Source organism: Podarcis melisellensis, assembly GCF_964234715.1.
Source record: "Podarcis melisellensis genome assembly, chromosome: 5".
In the NCBI taxonomy this organism is placed as follows: domain Eukaryota; kingdom Metazoa; phylum Chordata; class Lepidosauria; order Squamata; family Lacertidae; genus Podarcis; species Podarcis melisellensis.
Window position 1 is genome coordinate 63,552,745 of NC_138537.1, and position 19,277 is coordinate 63,572,021.

The following is a 19,277-nucleotide window of genomic DNA, read 5'->3' on the forward strand; positions in this document are numbered from 1 at the left end:
TCATGGTTTAATAAACATAAACCATTCTTATAATATCCTGCTTTTAACATATAACATTTTGCATAAAGCTTGAATCACAGATATCTCATATTTCATATTTCAATGTATTTGTAAGGAAAACATTTTTAGAGCTGAATTTTTTTGAAGTATTTCCACGTAGTAAATAACTGTATGTGATTTTTTGATGACAATATTGTCACTATCTAATCAAATAGCCAATGACTCATCCCACCATCTGCTGACAATCTACTTAGAATCTACTTAGAAATAAAATGTTAGTGACTATCATTTATCCTATCGTGTGCTGACAGTATTCTTGATATCCTTTTCCCTTGCCACCAAGGAATCTGGTTAGAATAAAACCATACCATTTGCTGTATGCAACTACTTAAGAATTAGGGCAGATAATTAGTACAGTGATAAAGCATGACCGAAAAAGAATGTAATATACTCAAGATTGATGTTCTTAGACAGAAAAAAAATACCTATACATTGGGCAGAGGGAATACTTGCACAAGCTCTGCAATAACGTCACCCACCATTAAAAATAACAAATTAAGAACTATTTAGCCAATATTAGTAGGCTGGATTCTCATATACTAACTACAAAAGGATTGCTTTGGTACAAAAATAGAATTGTACCCCACATACTAAAAATGGTTTAGAGCATGCCATATGGCACTTCCCTGTCCTCTCTTAATTCAGTGCCTCTGAGTCAAACAAAACAATATAGGATGCTGAAGTGTGTGGGTCTGGAGTACCTACAGAATGCACAATACATGTTTTTATACTCTTTTGAAAGCTATTCAGGTTCTAGAAGCAGCTTGGTCAAAGCTGTATCTAAAGTTGTTATATCAGAGAAAGGAGAGGGCAGGCAGGGTCAGAGGAAGATGATGAAAAGTAGTGCATCTGGTCCAGTCACCAAAAGAAAGAACTCATGAGAGAGAAACTGTCCTACATATTGTGGCCAAAGTACTTGCAAAGTACAATTAGAACAGGCAAATCCCCATATCCAAAGTATTGAAAATCTTATTTAGCCATCTTTACTGCTCCCAAGACTTCAGCAGGCATGCTGACATATTTTAAGCATACAGTAATACCTTGGTTTAAGAATAGCTTAGTTTATAAACAACTTGGATTAAGAAAGCTGCAAACCCAAAGTAGGTGTTTTGGTTTGTGAACTTTGCGTTGGAATAAGAACATGTTTCACCTCCTGTTGAGTGTGTTCCATTTGTAAATTGAGTCCTCCACTGCTATGGGAAAGCACACCTTGGTTTGAGAATGCTTTGGTTTAAGAACGGACTTCTGGAGCGGATTAAGTTCGTAAACCAAGGTACCACTGTATTTAGTTACAGGGCTCTCAGGAAGCTCTACTCCAATTCCCCACATATATCTGCATCCATAAGGGCTAGAAACATGTCTTTTATTTTAAAAAGCAGATTCTCAAGAAATTGATTTTCTACTCATAACCACATTCTATGGTTCTTCTGTGCGTCCACAGAATTATGTCAAATACATTCCTGTCTATTAATTCAGAGATCTACAACTTGAGTGCTTGTTGCTATACATTAAACAATCAAGGCATAAATTCTTATTTAGAACACTAAATAAAAACTCCTTTGTGATAAATGGGCTCCAGTTCAATAGCTCTTTCTTCTTTTCTCATTTCAAAATGTTTTATAAGCCTTGACGTTTGTTACCAAAATATCATTATGTTCTTCTCCATCTGTTACTTTCCCTAGATACAATGAAGCGTCTCTGTAACATAGTTATATTTAACACATTTTGTACTTCCTTTTTTTGCTACCTCCACCCAAGCCATTCAGATAAATAAATATAGACGTACAATTGTTATTCTTCTAAAATAGATGTGCTCCCTTTCATTACGTTACATATATCTGTAACGCACAAAACAAGACAATCAACAAAGATTTCAGTGTTAAATGCATAGGTAAGCCTTTTATTTATTTGAGCTTCAGCACATAACTTTCATTGTACACAACTGGAAACAATCCCAAGCAGTGCTGTCTTTAGCCACCGGGGTGCAAAGATGTGCCCAGTGCCCCCAAATTTAGTTTAGCCCCCAAATTAACTTTTATTAGGCTTATGTTAGACATCATGCTTAAGCCTTATCTCCTGTTTATGAAAGAAGGGAGGAAAAGAAACAAACTTTTTTATTTGCTCATTTATTTACAATACACTTATACTTAAGTATACAACACCACCACACTTAAATTTATAAGTAATGTTTAGGCACCTACTTAGGAGAAACATCAGTCGTGTCAACGGTGCCACTGACCCCGCTGCTGCATAGCAGCTCAATACAATACGTAACATAATATTTTGATGTAAGAGTTAATTTCATGTGCACAGCGCCATTGTGAATGACAAACGCTGCCGCTGGCGTGGCACGTCTTTGGTAAATGAGCACACAAAGTCGAAAGTCCTTTAGTGAAACAGTAGGTATACATTTCGGTAATACTTAGGTATATATGTATTTTGTTTTTCTAGCTTGATCAAAATTATTTATTATTTCATAACAAGCAGATAGTTAAGAGCTCAGCGGTGGGCGCCTGGCGCCCCCCAGAATTCAGCACCTGGGTGCCCCGCACCCCTTGCACCCTCAGATAAAGAAAGCCCTGATCCCAAGTACTATTTATGTATTAAATTTGTATCCCTCCTGCCCTCCTGAAGGAATCCCAGGGCAAACACATCCAGAATTTAAAAATGAAACAAAAACAGAGTGAAAACATTATGAAAACCATTAGCATAAAACATCTTTTAAAAGTTACAGTTGGCCTCAAATGTTAAGAATCTAGCCGCAATATTGGCCTCTTGGGATGGTGCAGTTAATTTGGCCTTCAATTGGCGACTGTGAGAACAAGATGCTAGATTAGAAATGCCACTGGTCTGATCTGAGCAGGCAACTTACCGTATGTTCTTAATTTTTAGGCACTTAACTTCAATCTGAGTTTACAAAAGACTTTCACACAATTAGGACTTGAATCATCATCCCCACAAATGTGCTTGATTATAATTTTCTACCCTGGTCTACATTTACTGTGAATGTTCTAGAATTATTTGCTAGGAAGAAAAAGGATGCTCAGTATTAGCTGAAGGGCTGGTGAGTGACTCTCACCCCCTGCTGCTTTTTTCTCCAGATGGCAAATTGCACTTTCCACTAGTAGGAGAAGAACAGAAAGCAGGAAGCAGAATGAGATTTGCTGCCTTGCAGCACAGGGGCCATGGATACATGGAATATAGCTTTTCAAATTGTCCTCAAATGAGCCTTTTGGCCTAGTAAGATATTCAGAACAGGCTCTTCTGCAGTACCATAATGTGCTCAGTTAGATTTGGCAAATACACACTGTCACTCAATTGCTGTGAAGATCCACATGCCTTTCCACCTTGTAGGGCATCTGTTGGAAGGAAGTAAAGTTCTCAGCAATAAACCACAATAGAATTTTGACACTTTATTTTTTTATATATATATAAATATTTATTAGGGTTTTTAAATAAGGGAATACAGTAATAATAAACATGTTTTAACAAAGTTCCATAATATCCTTGAACTTCCTCACGTCTCCCGCTCCCACTTACATCATTAATAAATTTTTGTCCAGCAAATTATCATCTTATTTCCAAATCTATAACCACTTGCTTAAATATAATAAAATAATTCTCCTGCAAATTTGTTTTTCTTAATCTCTCTTATCACCAATTCCTAATCTATTTTAGTGATGGCCAATTATTTATAACCAAGCATCCTTCTTAACATTCCACTAAATCACAATATTTCTGTAGATAAATCTTGAATTTCTTCCAATCTTCTTCAATCCTTTCTTCTCCCAGGTCTCGGATTCTGCCAGTCATCTCTGCGAATTCTGACACTTTAAATACAGGATGTTGTTCCATAAGCTAGTGATTCTATTGGGATCATAAATCTTCCACAGAACGAGGCTGCCAAAATATCAGTGCCCATCATTGGTTAACAGCTTTTCTTCATGCATGTGCCATTTCGCACTTCTAAAAAGTTTTGTTTTAGTCATTTTGAAAAAGTTCTAGGTGCTGAGCACTCCCTCCCACTCTACCATTCAAGTGAGGGAGATTTGTGTAGCTTTTTGAACACAAATGAGTGATGCATAATAGAAAGATAACCTTCTCCTTCTCTAAAAAGTGTCTGCTTACCTTTCCTTTTGCCCTCCCTTTGTTGCTGTTAACATTTTTTGATAGGTGTGCATTTAAGATCCAGTGGATCATGTATTTCTTACCCCAATAAGTATGGGGTGCCTCATTCACTGTTTGTGATGCAGTATAATCAGTCTATGGAAATGTGGCTAGATGTCATTTAATGCATGGAAGATCTTGGGGAACATTCCAGGCCCTTCTTAGGCACATTTTTAACCTGGATTTATCAACCCCCCAAGATTCGACCAATGATTTTGTTTCTAGTTAGGCAATTCTAAGCATTCATTTGTTGCTTAACTGTTTACTTTATAATTGCATTCTCCAAAAGCAATCTCCAGTCTCTCAAAGCTATCAAACTATGCAGAAACTATAGCTGAGAAATTAAGGTTAAATGGTGAGAATGCTATAAGCATTAATGCACTCTAAATACAAGTACATACCATAATTGTGCCCTGTTGGAATGGTACACACTAGTTCAAAACACAACCCCCTGGAGTTACTTTCAAAGGGTGTTGGGTGCTCCCCCTAATTTGTCCTGCTACCTCATTAATGACCTCAAGCTTTCATTCACAGTGTATTTATATTTAATGTGTATGTACAGCAAAATCCTTGCTCCCCTTAAAGTGTCCCCCTGAACTAGTTTCTCTCAATTATCCCCTGCAGTCCCCTTTCCTCCCAAACAGTCTTGACAAAATCTTCCTTGATACTTATTCACTGGACTTACAGATATTTAAACTATATTCATGCTAAAAATTTGTCGATACATCAATGTTATAACGGCCTTGATTTAAAACGAAAAACAATGTGTTGGGATCTTATTCCGTGCCAGAACAGAGAAATCCTGGAAACCACGCCTACGCAATCTGTCCCATTCAGCACGCTAATTGTTCCGACAATGTAGCCAAAAATGGCAGGACCATTAAATACCAGCTACTTCTCTATGGATAAGTTTATAAGAACCCCCTCCCTCCACCCCCCCCCCAAAGCCCACTGATGCCAATCACTGGGTGCTGTTACATTAGTGAAACATGTACACCTGAGAGGGTGGGAGGAAAAGAAACAAAACCTCCTGTGAATTTCATGCCCTTTGCTTTCCATTATCACCAGGAAAGATTTGGCCTTAAGCTGCTTTTTCACGGGAGTTGCAGCCGAGCCATTCATCCCAGCATCTCCTGGTGAGCTCAGCAGCGAAGCATCTGTGGACGGGAGAAGCTTTCCAGCATCCCTTAAAAGAGCATCTCAGGCGTTGGTGGTGGTCCATGAAAGCCTTTACTAGCCTTGCCGCAATCAGTCTGCCAGCCTTTATTAAGGAGCCGCTGTTGTGCTGCAGCAGACCGCTAGGAAGAACCAGGAGCTGGTATATACAAACACAGAATGCATACATACCCCAGAAGCTGCCCTGGGCTCCGTCAGCTGGGGAGGCAGTTTCTTCTCTCCTCCTCCTCCTCCCTCCTCCTCCTCCTCCGCAGCCGCCAGCGCCGCCGCCCTCTCGTCCTGCTCTGATCCCGCCGCCTCCGCCGGGGAATCCGCTCTCTCTCCCTCCTCCGCGCCGCAGCCCAGCAACAGCCGCTTGTCGCCGGCGGCGGGCGAGAGGAGCTCCGAGTTGGCTTCTGAAGGCTGCAGCGACATCCTCTCTCCCTCGCAGGCAGCAGCAGCAGCGCTCCTCTCTGTCAAACCAGCCCCGGGGCTGCCGCTGCCGCCATGTGTCCGGATCGCCTCCGTCTGTCCCCTCCTCCTCGCCGGCTTTTTTTTATTTTTACCTCAGGCAACCTCTTTTACCTCAGAGGCGCATCCACGATGAAGACGATGACGCCCCGCTCCTCGCCCGCCTCAAAGCTATGGCTCTCTCCCCAGTCTGCCCCCTCAGCTTCCCTCCGTATCGCCGCCTCAGGAGGAATTTGCTGGCTGCCCGCAAGCGGCGCTTCTTCTTCACACGACGCCCCTGTCCCTCTTTCGCGCCGCCGCCGCCGCCACCCCGCTCCCGCCCACAAGCCGCCGGCTCCCTCTCTCGGCTCGGTCTCCCCTCACTCGGCTCCTGTGCCAGCCGCTCTCAGAGCAAGGGCGACCTCTCTAGGCCGCCCCCGGAATCAGCAGAGGCGGCGGTTGGAGGAGCCGGCGCGGAAGAAACAAAAAAGAAAAAGGAAAAAGGAGCGGGGGCCCGCGAGACGTGGCGGCAGCCTGAGGCGCGGACACCCCCGCTCGTTGGTTTCTTTCTCTCCCCCCACACACTTCCCTTCAGTTGGCGAGGGAGGAGCAGCAGACGGGCGTTGTGAGGCAGCACAGGCGGAGATTTCCCCCCGCCAGGGCTTCTTCGCCACAAAACCCCGCAGAGCCGCTGCGCCGCCTACAGCCCGGGGCCAGAGAGCGAGGCCGCCATGTTGTTTTAGTGGGCGGCATGTTATTATATAGGAAAACGCCGCGCTGGGTGAGTGGGAGGGAGGGGTTGGCCGCGCGGCTACGAAAACTCCGTAGCGTCAAGGGAAGCAGCAGTGCCCACTCTCCCCCGTCATTCCTTCACCCGCTTAAGGGAACTGCCTGCCGCGCGCTCTACGCAGACTTAGAGGGATTCTCTAAATGCTGGTTGGGTTACCGGCAGGACGTTTTGAAACCACCACCCCCGGGATGGTCCCCCAGGACATGAAACTTTTTTTTATGTTCCTCTAATTATGATGGTGAATAAGAACCGTAAATAGACTGTTCTGTGGCGCCCCTAACTGATTTATTCATGGTTATATAGAAATGTCTAAAAATAAAGTGTAAGCTTTTTTTTTTCTTTTTGGAAAATATTAGTAAATAATATTTTGGTGAAAGAAATCCCCATCTCTTTCACATTTCAGAGAGTAGAAGTTGTGGGACCAAAATTGTAGGAACTGAGAGAAATGATAGGTGACAGAAAAGGGTAAAAAGTCCCTGTGTTATTTTTCTCTTTAGAGATTCTGTCCCCAATGTAGTGGTTCTTTTTTTTAAATTTACTGGTTTTGTTTTTACATTTTTATCCAGGAGCATGTATGGTTCTTTCCCAGTTTTATCCTCACAACAACCCTTTGAGCCTGAGGTATACGGACTGGCCCAATGTCATCTGGTGAGTTTCATGGCTTTAAAACAGTGCTGCGGTGCTATTACATGTATTTGCACCTATATCCCTAAGTTCTAAATAAGCTTACTAAGGAGTAAGGCCAAATGAATGCTCCTGTGAACATGGCACTGATTGTGTCATTCTAGAACAGAATATCAGTGGGATAGGAGTCGGGTGGTTTTTATGATTTAAAATTTGGGTGGGGTGGGGACCAAAGGTGGACAAACTACTGCAGAAGAAGCAGGAAGTGTCACTCACCAGAGGTACTACTCCTCCCGTAACTAACACGGCAGTATGACTTCAGCCCCGGAGGTGCACACCACTGTCTCTGCAGACAGACGGATGCCAACAACAGTAACTTAGGGGGGGAACCCTATTCAGCCTGTATTTCAGTCTAAGCAACCTTCTGGAGGCCAAGCACCAGAGCTTAGCAAGGCCAGAACAATAAACATTAATTTTAGCTTAGTTTCTATACACATGCTAACAGCAGCTCTGTCTCCCACCCCGGCAAACAAGGAGCATTATCAGAGTTCAAGGACATATTCTAGCTGGGCTGGTGAGGTGCAGCTGAGGAGAGAATATGGCCTGGAGAAAGTCCCAAGGCCTTGAGAGCTGCATCCAGCCCCGGGCTTGAAATCTGCCATTCCTACTCTAATTAATACAAGGGCCATCATAATAGTGCCATTGTGACCCCTGGTGTCCACAGTGTCTTAATCCCTTGCCTCCCTCACTGGCTGCCTTGGTCATGAGGGTGTATGGATGGTTACCTTCTCCCCCCCCCCCCCCCGAAAAGTACATAGTGCTGAAGGAGAAAGTTGGAAAAGTTGGAAGAGTGATATTTGTTTTGTGAGCTTTTAGAGACACTGCTCTTTTGGATTTGATATTTACGCGGATCCCTTGGATAAGTGAAATGGGTGCATGGGTGATTTATCTATGTCTCTTAGGATGAAGAACTGATCTGGCTGGAGGGAGGAGAGAAATTACCAGAGGGGATGGTGTCCACAGTACTTGCTCAAAATCCAGATGTGCTCTGAGGAAAAAAATCTAAGCCTGATTTCTATGTAGCAGACACTAAGTTTTTTATCTCAGCTCCCTCTACAACTGCCACATTAAAGAGGGAGAGTTAGTCCCCCTTACTGTCACCACACTGTAAATGTAGTGTTCAAGGACAAGTCTCCAGGCAGATAGTAAATGCATTTCCTTTACTTAATAGAACTTAATCAAGCATTACAGAAATTAAGATAAATTAGGTCAATATCATAAGAACCTTATAAAATACTAGTATTACAAATCTAAAATTATGCATGGCACAGATAAATTGGTTGGTTTAAAGCAGGGATGCAGAACCTTTTTGGCTCCACTTATCTGCCTCATGTGCCAAATTTGACAGAAGGATGTGACCACGCACCAGTCAAAATCCCTTGTGCTCCAGTCTTAAAAAGGGAGGGGGCAAACATGTGAAGGGTTTCACAAGCCTTGGGTGGCAGCAATGTTGGTCTCACATTTCCCTGCCACCATCCTGCTCACTTAAAGGAGAATGCAAAGGACTGTAATCTCCACTCATCAGGTGGTTAGCAGAGATTAAATTCTGCTGCCTAGGCTGCCAGATCCTGTTCCCTCCTGGGAATGGGGTGGTACAACCAATGCAGAATTAAACCCTCTCCTTCCATCAGCTGACATCATCAGTGATGTTATTTGATGGGCATGGTTTGGAGAAAATGGCCTGGTGTGTTAAATATTGGCACACAAGCCGCAGGTCCCCGACTCCTAGTTTAAAGTCTCAAGTACACAATGTATACCTGATTACTCCTTTTCATGTGTTTGTTGACACTCTCAAATAACTAAAGGATTAGTGATACAAGACGGTGCTGCTGAAGTCATGTTGATGCTCATTCAGCAGGACTTATCCTATATTCCTGATAATTTGATCTTTAATAAACTTTCCACGAATTTGTCCAGAAGAGACATTGAGCTAACCAGACTAATTTATTTCCAGGATTCTCCAATCCCCACCCCCCACTTCACCTCACCACCCAGTTTCCCAAAAAAATAATAATCCCTAGAATCACCACTTTTCATTGTAATCTCTGGTATGGAGACAGATCCTAGAGACATTTTCTGTACTTTTGTTAGATGAACAGCAGTTTCAAATTTGAGTCCATTCAAAACTTTCTAATGGATATCAGCTAGACTTGGGTATCAATTGGGGTTGGGGAAGCAGCAGTCAGGAAGATAAAACTGCAGCAGCCCAGAGAAATAGTGAGGGAATCAACATTTGTACAATCTGTTTTCGGGGTGGGGTGGGCGGAATCTAGATCAGCAAAATGGCTATTTTAATTTTTTTTAAAAAAAAGAATCTGGATTATATTAGCCACAGGTATTTGTGTTGGTTTATGTTCTACAACAAGAACATCAGCATCCAAATTACTTACCTGTATAAAACAGGTGGATCTTGTCAGCTAATTAACTTTAGCATTTTCTTAAATAATTATGTATAGGGATAGATTATACTTGCATATTTTAAAAACAGTGTTATTCCACAGAAATGCAAGTACTGGTATATGAATGGCAGTTTAAGTAATGGGCTGCTATTCCTCTTCCCATTCTTGCCATCAAGGGGCAGTCATAGACTAGCTGCTTGATTCTATATTACAGAAACTCCAAAATTTTCAATTGGTGATAGGAATTGCATTGTTTTTTCATGTGCATCTAGAAGTGTTGAGTAGTGTAATCAGAGGCTTTTTTTATTTCAAAGTAAATCAACAGGGCATTTTCCTTGGTCGTAAGTGTGTTTGGGATTACAGCCTAAGAAGAACTTTTGAGAATCATGCTTTAACAGCAACCTAGTGTACGTTTACATGGAAGTACACATCAATTGTGCTTACTCTCTCAATAAGCATGTCTAGGATGGTACGCTTTGTAATTTAAGATTATAATCCGAAATTAGTCAGTGATTCTTTCAATTTCTTTCAAAGTCACCTGTCAAGTGATCATGCCATTTCTATTCATACAGAGTTTAGAGGTTGTATGTGTAATAACATTTTAGGTGGCCGATGTTTAGTCTTGTGAAATGGAACACTTAGATCTTGCCAGCATCTGAGTATGAGTTTCAAATAAGTAGTGTAGTTGAACTGTTTTGTATTGTGTATGTCAAATGCAGTCATGTTGCTCTCAGTATGAACATTTTTTTATCCTGGTTGTTAAAATTTTACAGATTAAGCTGAATGCTGGAATCCAATCTGTCATCCCAATTTTGTTCTATAAATAGAGCATCAAATCTTTCTTCTCTCCCCTGATAGTTTTTCTCAAGAATCAAGTGGTTTATTTATGCAACAACACTAAGAATACAAAGGCATTAGAAATGAAGATCAAAATGCCATATTTCACTTTCTGACAGGCATTGTCCTTAATCAGTCAGTCAGTCAAGAATGGTGGGGTGGGAATAAACATAATAACACAATACAGTGGTACCTCAGGTTAAGTAATGAATTCGTTCTGGAGGTCCGTACTCAACCTGAAACTGTTCTTAACCTGAAGCACCACTTTAGCTAATGGGGCCTCCTGCTGCTGCCGCACCGCCGGAGCACGATTTCTGTTCTCATCTTGAAGCAAAGTTCTTAACCTGAAGCACTATTTCTGGGTTAGCGGAGTGTGTAACCTGAAGTGTATGTAACCTGAAGCGTATGTAACCCGAGGTACCACTGTAGTGAAATCTATCTTCTTAGGGAACTGTTACAAGTAATACTTATCGCTGGTATATAACTATCTTTTAAAGTTAGGAGATGAGCAGGGACAGCAAAATTTGAAGTTGGGGAAGGCTTGGTGGAGGAAAGGAGAGAAGGGAAATGGGAAAAATACTTTACCCACATCTTCCTCTGTCTCTTCCTCACTGTCACATGCTTCCCTCTGTTCCTCACTCTCAATACCTGTGTCTCATTTCCCCATACCTGATACTTTGCTTCTAATGCATTTAAAGAATTTCTTGTGTTGGTCTTTAGGTTTTCAGCCTTGTGCTCCTTGAATTATTTGTTTGCATCTCTTATTAGCTGCTTGCATTTCTTTCACTCAAGCTTGTGTCTTTTGTTTGGACAAGACATCAGTTTTCCCAAGGAAGACTTCTTACCTGTAATAGCTTCCTTGACTCTACAGTCATACCTTGGAAGTCGAATGGAATCTGTTCCCAAAGTCTGTTCGACTTCCAAAATGTTCGAAAACCAAAGCGTGGCTTCTGATTGGCTGCAGGAAGCTCCTGCAGCCAATTGGAAGCCGCGAAAGCCTCGTTGGATGTTTGGCTTCCAAAAATAGTTCACAAACTGGAACAGTCACTTCCAGGTTTGCGGCATTCGGGAGCCAAAACATTCGAGAAATAAGCTGTTTGAAAACCAAGGTACGGCTGTACTTGTATACAGTATACACATATGCACCCGCTCCCCAGTTAACATAAGTCCCCCATTATGTCAGGGTTTAGCTATGCAAGGTATCTGAGCTGATGTCCTAATGTTTCAAGCACATGTTATACATAGTATTTGGACATGCTTTGAATCAGTTCCAGGAAGAGTATTATTTGACAGCAGTTTTCACAAATCAAGCTTCATCAGGGGGGCCAAACCTTCTTTTTCCTCCTTGTCAATATACGGGAAGCCTGGCATGGATTTGCCTCTCACAACAGGTGTCTGGAATAACTAGAAAAAATGTTCTCTATCTCATGCATGCCCTTTAGAAGACCCTTTCCTTGTACATTACTTATTTTCATATGAAAATTAGTTATGTAAAACAACTAAACGTGTTGAGTACAAGCAAAAATTGGGGTCAGTACTATGAGCTGAAAAGCAGACACCTTCAAAACTAACACTGTTGATATTTTCCTCCCTGCCCTCCTCTCCCATCCCAGATCAGCTTGTTGACATGGCTACCATTTATATATCCTGGCCTGCAGAATTATAATATGCTCCCCTCTTCCATGGGCTTCTTCAGATGACTTGTTCATTGAGGATTCATCTTGATTTGTTTTCACAAAGTTTACATAAATTCTATCTGGTCTTTACTGAGCATTCATTTTGATTTGTTTGCTTGGCAACTTTATGACTATGAACATTCACCTTACATTAATCACTTGCAAGGTGTTTGTTTACACATCTTCCTTATAATAATTTCTTTGTCCCGCATTTTTCAATGTGTTTCCCTATCACTTTCCAACAGCAAAAAGTCTGATTCTTTTTAAAATGTTTAGCGCATACCTAAAATTCCAGTATGCTCTTGAAACTCTTCTACAAAATGGTAACCAGACACTTTCAAGTGCTTATGGTAGTATCAGAGCAGTTATATATGGTTAATAATTGTTAATAATTGAAATTGGAGGTTGAGACCCTATGAACATATGGTCAGCAGCAGCATTAAATCTGTGGATCCCTTTGGAGTTTGAAACAATAGAGCAGGCAGTTCTTGGTACAAGACTGTGATTAAAGCAAAAGAAGAACTATCCATTTGTTATTTAGAGAAATAAATGTTCAAAGAAAGGAAAGATGACATTTATACCACTTAGACTGATATAAGAACATGCAAGTTCTTTCACACAACTCTTCATGTGCTAGTTAAATAATTTATATCATTTTACCTATCTGTTGAAACCAACAAAGGAGCTGCTATATACTGAGGAAAAGAAACAAATGCACATTTAGACCTTGTTACTGTTGAACCTATCATGCTAACCTTCAAGGGCGAAGTCTCAAGGCATAGCATTTGGCAAATATAACTAAGGATGCATGACCTAAGTGCCATCTGAATGGCAGTGGTTAGAAATGATACCTCTGGAGTGAGATACGATGTTGTGGTTTTGATTCCCAGCTAGAGAGCTTTAATGTGTGCCTAAAAATACCCTGTGTTGGGTGCATGGGAATTAGCAGTGTTACCCCATGCAGTGCCGAAAGTTAGGGTGTTGGTTGCCACAGAAGATGAACAAGCACTGAAATCTTAGGTTAACATTTTTAAAGGCTAGGAAAACATGTCAATGCTTGCTTGGTTCAAATTGCCTGCCTCCCCTCCTGTATTGAAAATTGATCTATAGTTAGAAATGAGTCATAGGTACTGTATGCTACATTACCACCATATAAAGTTCTATTTTTATTGTAATACCTGATGTATGTTTCAGCTATTTTATTAATTATGTCTGGTTTATTTTCATGGGGACAACTTTTGCATTATCACTCTTTCACAGATAATTTTAAGGAAAGAGCACTGAGGAATAGATTAAATATTAGCATTAATAACCAAAATTTAATTTTCTGTAGTTGGATTATTGCCACACGCTCTGTGGAGATGCTGTTAGGTTTGGTTTGGAAGCTTCAGCCTGTGTAGAATGCAGCAGCAAGGCTGCTCAGTGGGGCAGCTCAAAAAAAATATGTAACCTTGGCACTGAAGGAGCTGCAATTGCCAGCTATACGCTACCAGGCTAAGGTCAAGGTGCTTATATTAACATATAAAGCCTAGTATGCTAGCTGTTTGCCGTAATCATAAACATTCATTCATTTATTCATATAAAGCCCTACACAGCTTAGGACCTAGAAATTTGATAGTCTACATGTTCCGACAGGTAACCTGCCCAGAGTTTGTGATTGGGGGTGGTGACACACCCTCTTAGTGGTGCTGGACTTGCCTAGGGTGCAATATATGTCAACACACAAGAGGGCATTCTCCCTAACAGGATTCCAGCTGTGCAGTAGTTGTTGGCATGGTGGGACAGCCTGGAGTGGTGCTACTTATCTGAGAAGGAGAGCAGTGAGGTGCCAGGTAGATCTGCATGGTGTGCACACAGTGTTTGGAGCGTCAGATTGTTATTCTGCTTCACCTGCACTGTGTAGCCTTCCCTTGGCTTCTGGTACTGGTTTTACTGTGCAATGGTGATTTCATACTGTCCCACCCACCCAATGATGTGAAAGACATTGTGTAGTCTTGTAGTCTGTGTAGCCTTGAAAGTTGGTATCTAAATAAATAACTTTTGTATGACGCAAGTAGGCCTGCACTTGAGTACAAATTTATCTGATGAGCTTTGCTTTACCCTTGGGATCTAATGGATCACTGTAATAAAGTGTCATGTAGCATATGAGTTAACTCCTGAGTCAGTCCAAGCTCTCTCCCTCGTTATCTGAGCTGATCAGGGATCTAGGGAGAGCACAGGGTCAGATGCCGCTAAGTCTGCTAACCCCCTGGGGTCCTTCATGTCCATGTTTCTTTGAACTAGAGGAAGAGAACTGGGACTAAGGATGTGAGGGAGGTGTATCCGATAACCTTTTGAATATTGTAGCCTTATAATTCCATTATACCATGATTGTGTTTGTGATTAAAAAAAAATTGGTTTCCTTCTAAACTTGCTTTAGGTCTCCCAGAAAAAACTAGTCAGTAACCAGAAGAAGGCATCTTAGATGCCCTCCCACAGTCAGTCAGGAGCAAGGGAAGAGTAGCATCTCAGTCCTTGCTTCTTTGGCTCTTCCATGATTAGTTTAGAAATTTGGATGACTTCAAGTAGTGCTAAACCTCAGCTTATTTGACATAAGTGTCTCTGATTCCAACAGCCACAAGATCACCTTTCTCCTAGAACATTATGCCCTGCATCTTGCACTCCTCAAGTGCCCCCTCCACAGCATATGGATTATACTATAACAACAGCTACTACTGTATTGTCTTTGAATGGGAACATCTCTTTTGATAAATACTTCCTCCACTATCTGCTGCTTCCATTGTAATTTGACAAAGATACATCATATTGCACATTGATGCATTGAAGGCAAAATATGTGATCTTTATGATGTGAAATGGATAAATGTGCAGTTTTATAGGGTTCTATTTTAAAGTGTTGCTATGGATATTTAATATAATATACAGCAGTTGTGTTCATGGAAAGTTTCTCCCTACGTCAGAGAGAGCCAGTGAATAGCTTTAATACTCCAGCCCACTAGTGCTTTCAAGCTTCCTTTCCTTCATCCTTTCTGTGAATTATTTTAAAGCAACACTAGATGGAGTCTTAAGTAGGTAAGATGTCCTGCATGCACTTTGAAAAGCCTGTGCCTTTCTAAAGGTTATAATCTTTCTATTACTTGAAAAGAATGAGATTAATAGTATTGTATTATACAAACAGGCAATATCATCACCAAATAAGCAGCCCTGAATTTTCATAATTAAATTGGCAGGTTTTACTAAGCAACTGTGTCTTGCAGTACAGAGAATACTGCAAAAGGCTTCACTGGAATTTGTCGTCTTCTTTGTAAAAAACAACAACAGTTTTGACCAAAAAAAAGCTCACAGAATGAAACATACTCATGTTTGTCTTAGATGTTGTGATAGATAGTGGCTGTCCTAAAGCTTTAAAGTGAGTAGCATCATGATAATATTTATCCATTTATTCTTAAATGGTTTATTAACCACATTCCATGCATACCTACTCAGAAGTACCCTGTAGAGTTCAATTGAGTTCACACCCAGGTAGGGATGGACAAACCTGTCAACTTTGGGTTCTCTTGGCTTCTCATTTTTTGAATCTTCAGTTGTCTGTATTTTCACATCACTGCGTTTTTAAAAAATAAACTCATGAAAATTCACCAGCAAATTTCTTCCAATATACACAGTTTTATGCAATTTTGCATAATGTACACTTTTTAAAAAGCCACCCCCAATGTAATGCTTTTCTACGTGTTATTTTCTCTAACATATGCATTTACACGCACACTTTAGCCTAGTATATGCATTTATGTATTATTTGGCTGGAGAACTGCATTGCAAAATTTGGAGAAGTGTGAATTTCAAAAGATGGCTGTGTTTGCATTTGTGCATGAATTGAACTGAATTCTCCCCCAAACTCTACTCCTAGGTAAGCATATACGATTACAGCCTTAGTGGTATAGGTTTCTGCTCTATAAACTGTAAAAGAGCCGAGATCACTTGAAGTAAGAGCTAGAATGAGGAGGACCGTTTTTTCCTTTTGATTCAAGCTAACTTTGACCATCTTTGAATCTTTTGCCAAATAAAAACTGCTAACACCTTCTGGTTTGACTCTCTTAGCACACAACTATAAGCTTTTTCTACTGAAATCATACAGTCAATTTCATGGTAAGATATTATTAAGTGCACATAGGCTTGCAACTTTAGATGCTCCAAGTGAGGAGGCAAAGCATAGCCATTGCTGCCAGTAGCCATAGCCTTATCCTCCATGAATTCGTGCAATCCTCTTAAATCCATCCAAGTTCATTGAATCAGCACATGGGCATAGCCAAGAGAGGGGCAGTAAAAATACATTAAAATACATAACAAACTGAGGTTCTGCCCCTCCACAAGTGGCCTGCTCCCCCCCCAAATCCTGGCTACGCCCATGATTCAGCAGCAGAAGAGTCTACATCTATAGGCCATGCTTCCTTGATGACTCAAAAGAGGAAAAATACTCGTATAAAATCTCAAAACAATACATGAATAGCAAACTCTGTCTGCATTTATCACCTTAAAAAAACAATAATAATTTGGCTGAAGTCTTAGATTTTGAATTAAGGTGGGCACAGAATCCACCTGTTCTGTAACATTGGTTTCAAATTTTCACCTTGGCCAGCTCCTCCAAAAGATTTTGTTTTTCTATGGCTGCACATGGAATTTCAGGGGTTGTTTTTTTGCCACTTTAAAATCTTTAAAATACATCATTTTTCCTAGCATAGTTGTGTTGCTGGCAGATGGCCACTTTCAGATCTGTCAGGAGCCACAGATATGAGCTCATAAGGAAAGATGGGTTTGAAGAGACTAAAATAAGTCTGCGTCACTCAGATGGCAAATTGCAGATTGAAGTTGCTGCTACAACTGTTTGCATAAGCTTGGCATCTGGCCAACCTGTGGACGGACAAAGAATTCATGAACTGTGATGCATCAGCAAAAATGCACTGAAAGTGTTAGCAAATGAAAGGCTCATTTATTCTTCCATCAGCAAGGCTTAGGAAGCAAATTTCCTTTAACCAAAAGGTTCTTTTTACCAACAAAGAGCTTCAATCTGCTTGCAATGAAAATGCCATTAAATCGCTCCCTGCTTCCCATAGGAGTGGGAAGTCCAGTGGAAACATGACAAAGGATTTGTTTCTTTGACTGTGAGAGCTCTGCAGACTTACAGTGTCTTCGTAATATTTGCTCAGGACCGCAATACTTCAAGGACTGTCTCTCTCCATATGAACCTACCCAGACTCTGAGGCTCTTCTTCACGTGCCTCCTCCGTGAGAAGTCTGGAGGATGGCAACATGAGAACAGGCTTTTTCCTTCGCAGTGACTCCCTACTTGTGGAATTTTCTCTCCAGGGAGGTTCAGCTGACACTTTCATTATACACCTTCAGGCATCAGGCAAAAACGTTCCTCTTTAACCCGGCCTTTGGCTGATTGACATCCAATGCCCTTTTGCATGTGTTGTGGAAGGGGTGGGGGTTATTGGTTTGTTTTTGTTCTTATTTTGTGTTTTTTATATTGTGATTTTATGTTGTGAACAGCCCTGAGATCTAGGAGTATAGGACAGTATACAAATTTAATTAATAATAATACAAATACAAATATACAAGCAGAGCACTCTGGGAGAAAGACTCCTGAAGGCCGATGGTGCAGCCACTTAACCTGCATTTGACTCCCAAAAACAACAGCTGCACCCCAGAGATGCCTCAGTTTTAGCCAGCTCCAGCTGAAACAAAGCAGGCAGAGCTCTTCACACAGACATAGCTCTGCAGGTATATTGCCTGTTCAGAAACACATCTCCATTCATTAACATCTCTTGAGAAAACATCAACCGATTACCTCCAACTACCAGCAAAGGGTTAGAGTTAGGCAGAGTATTTTGTTCAGCCAACCAGCAGCCAAGTACCTCTTTAAATAAGATTTGAAGGAACTTTGGGCCAAACTCGGCAAAATATCAGCGCAAAATAGCTTCTCCCCAACACAAAAGCTGATCCAGACTGAGACCCCCTTCGCATGAGTCACAAGGGAACTTCAACCTTTTTTGCCCTGCTATTTCCTGATTTGGATGACTCCACCCCTCCATGCCAGCAATTTGCAGGGTGGTGGGCAAGAGAAAACTCCATTTTTCTTCAGGAGGAGGTGCTGGCCCGATGCATAGTGCTGATAATGGTAACCCAATCTTGATCAGGATCATAATGTTGCTTAGGGGTGTCATCATGACTTACATTTGCAAAATACACCAGCAATCTGGAAATGCTCTTTGAAGTTCTTTGCTAACATGCAGGATTCCCCCCCCCCCCAACAACAATGAGTGAGAAAGACTCAGCAGATAAACGGCACAAAATCAAATGGCCAAAATTCCATTCAGCATTGCTTGGGGGTATGCCAAAAGCATTTTTGGGGTTTCAGGCTATTTATATTCAGCCTCACCTTTGGGATGTGCAACCCTGGGCCACATGATGAGATTGCCCCTGAGCTTTGAAGGCCTCCTGCAATAGACTGACTTTCCCCTCCACTATGGCGGCAGCCTTAATAGTTTTCCTTAGTTTGCAATCAAGCTTTGAGTTTAGATCAGGGGTAGCTAAGCTGTGGCAACTCCCATCGTCCCTAACTATTCTCCATAATGGCTGCAGGTGATAGGAATTGGAGGCCAACAACATCTGGAAGGTCACAAGTTAACCACCTCTGGTTTAGATAATCAGTGTAACATTGTGTAAGTTTTAAACATAGCATTGAATATGATAACAGTGATTACCCAAACTTCACTGCTGGTTGTGAAAGGGCCCCCATAACAGTTCAAGCTTCAGGGCCCCCCAAATCTAGGTCTGCCACTGGTTTCTGTAAAGCAGACCAGTGGTTTCGTGATTGTGCCAAGAAGCACCACTGACATTTTGGTAGCAGAAGTGTGGTATTAAAGCACAACCCCCATGATGTCACAGATCATCCCCACACCAACACAAAAAAGTTACACCACAGTGCTCTTGCACACAAATCTTTTTTTTTTTAATTGAGGTTTTGCTGTTTGAAATTTGAGAGGCAACCTGAGAGGAAA

At 41.3% G+C, this 19,277-nt stretch overlaps 1 protein-coding gene and 1 long non-coding RNA gene across 2 annotated transcripts in view; one reads left to right on the plus strand and one right to left on the minus strand.

Moving 5' to 3' along the window:
* HECTD2 (HECT domain E3 ubiquitin protein ligase 2) overlaps positions 1-6,590 on the minus strand; it is a 36,336-nt gene extending 29,746 nt beyond the window's left edge. Inside the window, exon 1 of the mRNA XM_081912967.1 lies at positions 5,575-6,590. Within this exon, the coding sequence (XP_081769093.1) occupies positions 5,575-5,817 (243 nt within the window). The 5' untranslated portion in view covers positions 5,818-6,590. The remainder of the gene's footprint in view (positions 1-5,574) is intronic.
* Positions 6,488-19,277, plus strand: part of LOC309370882 — a 45,468-nt gene continuing 32,678 nt past the window's right edge. The window contains exons 1-2 of the long non-coding RNA XR_014168722.1: positions 6,488-6,613; positions 7,189-7,270. This is a non-coding gene — a long non-coding RNA (uncharacterized lncRNA). The remainder of the gene's footprint in view (positions 6,614-7,188; positions 7,271-19,277) is intronic.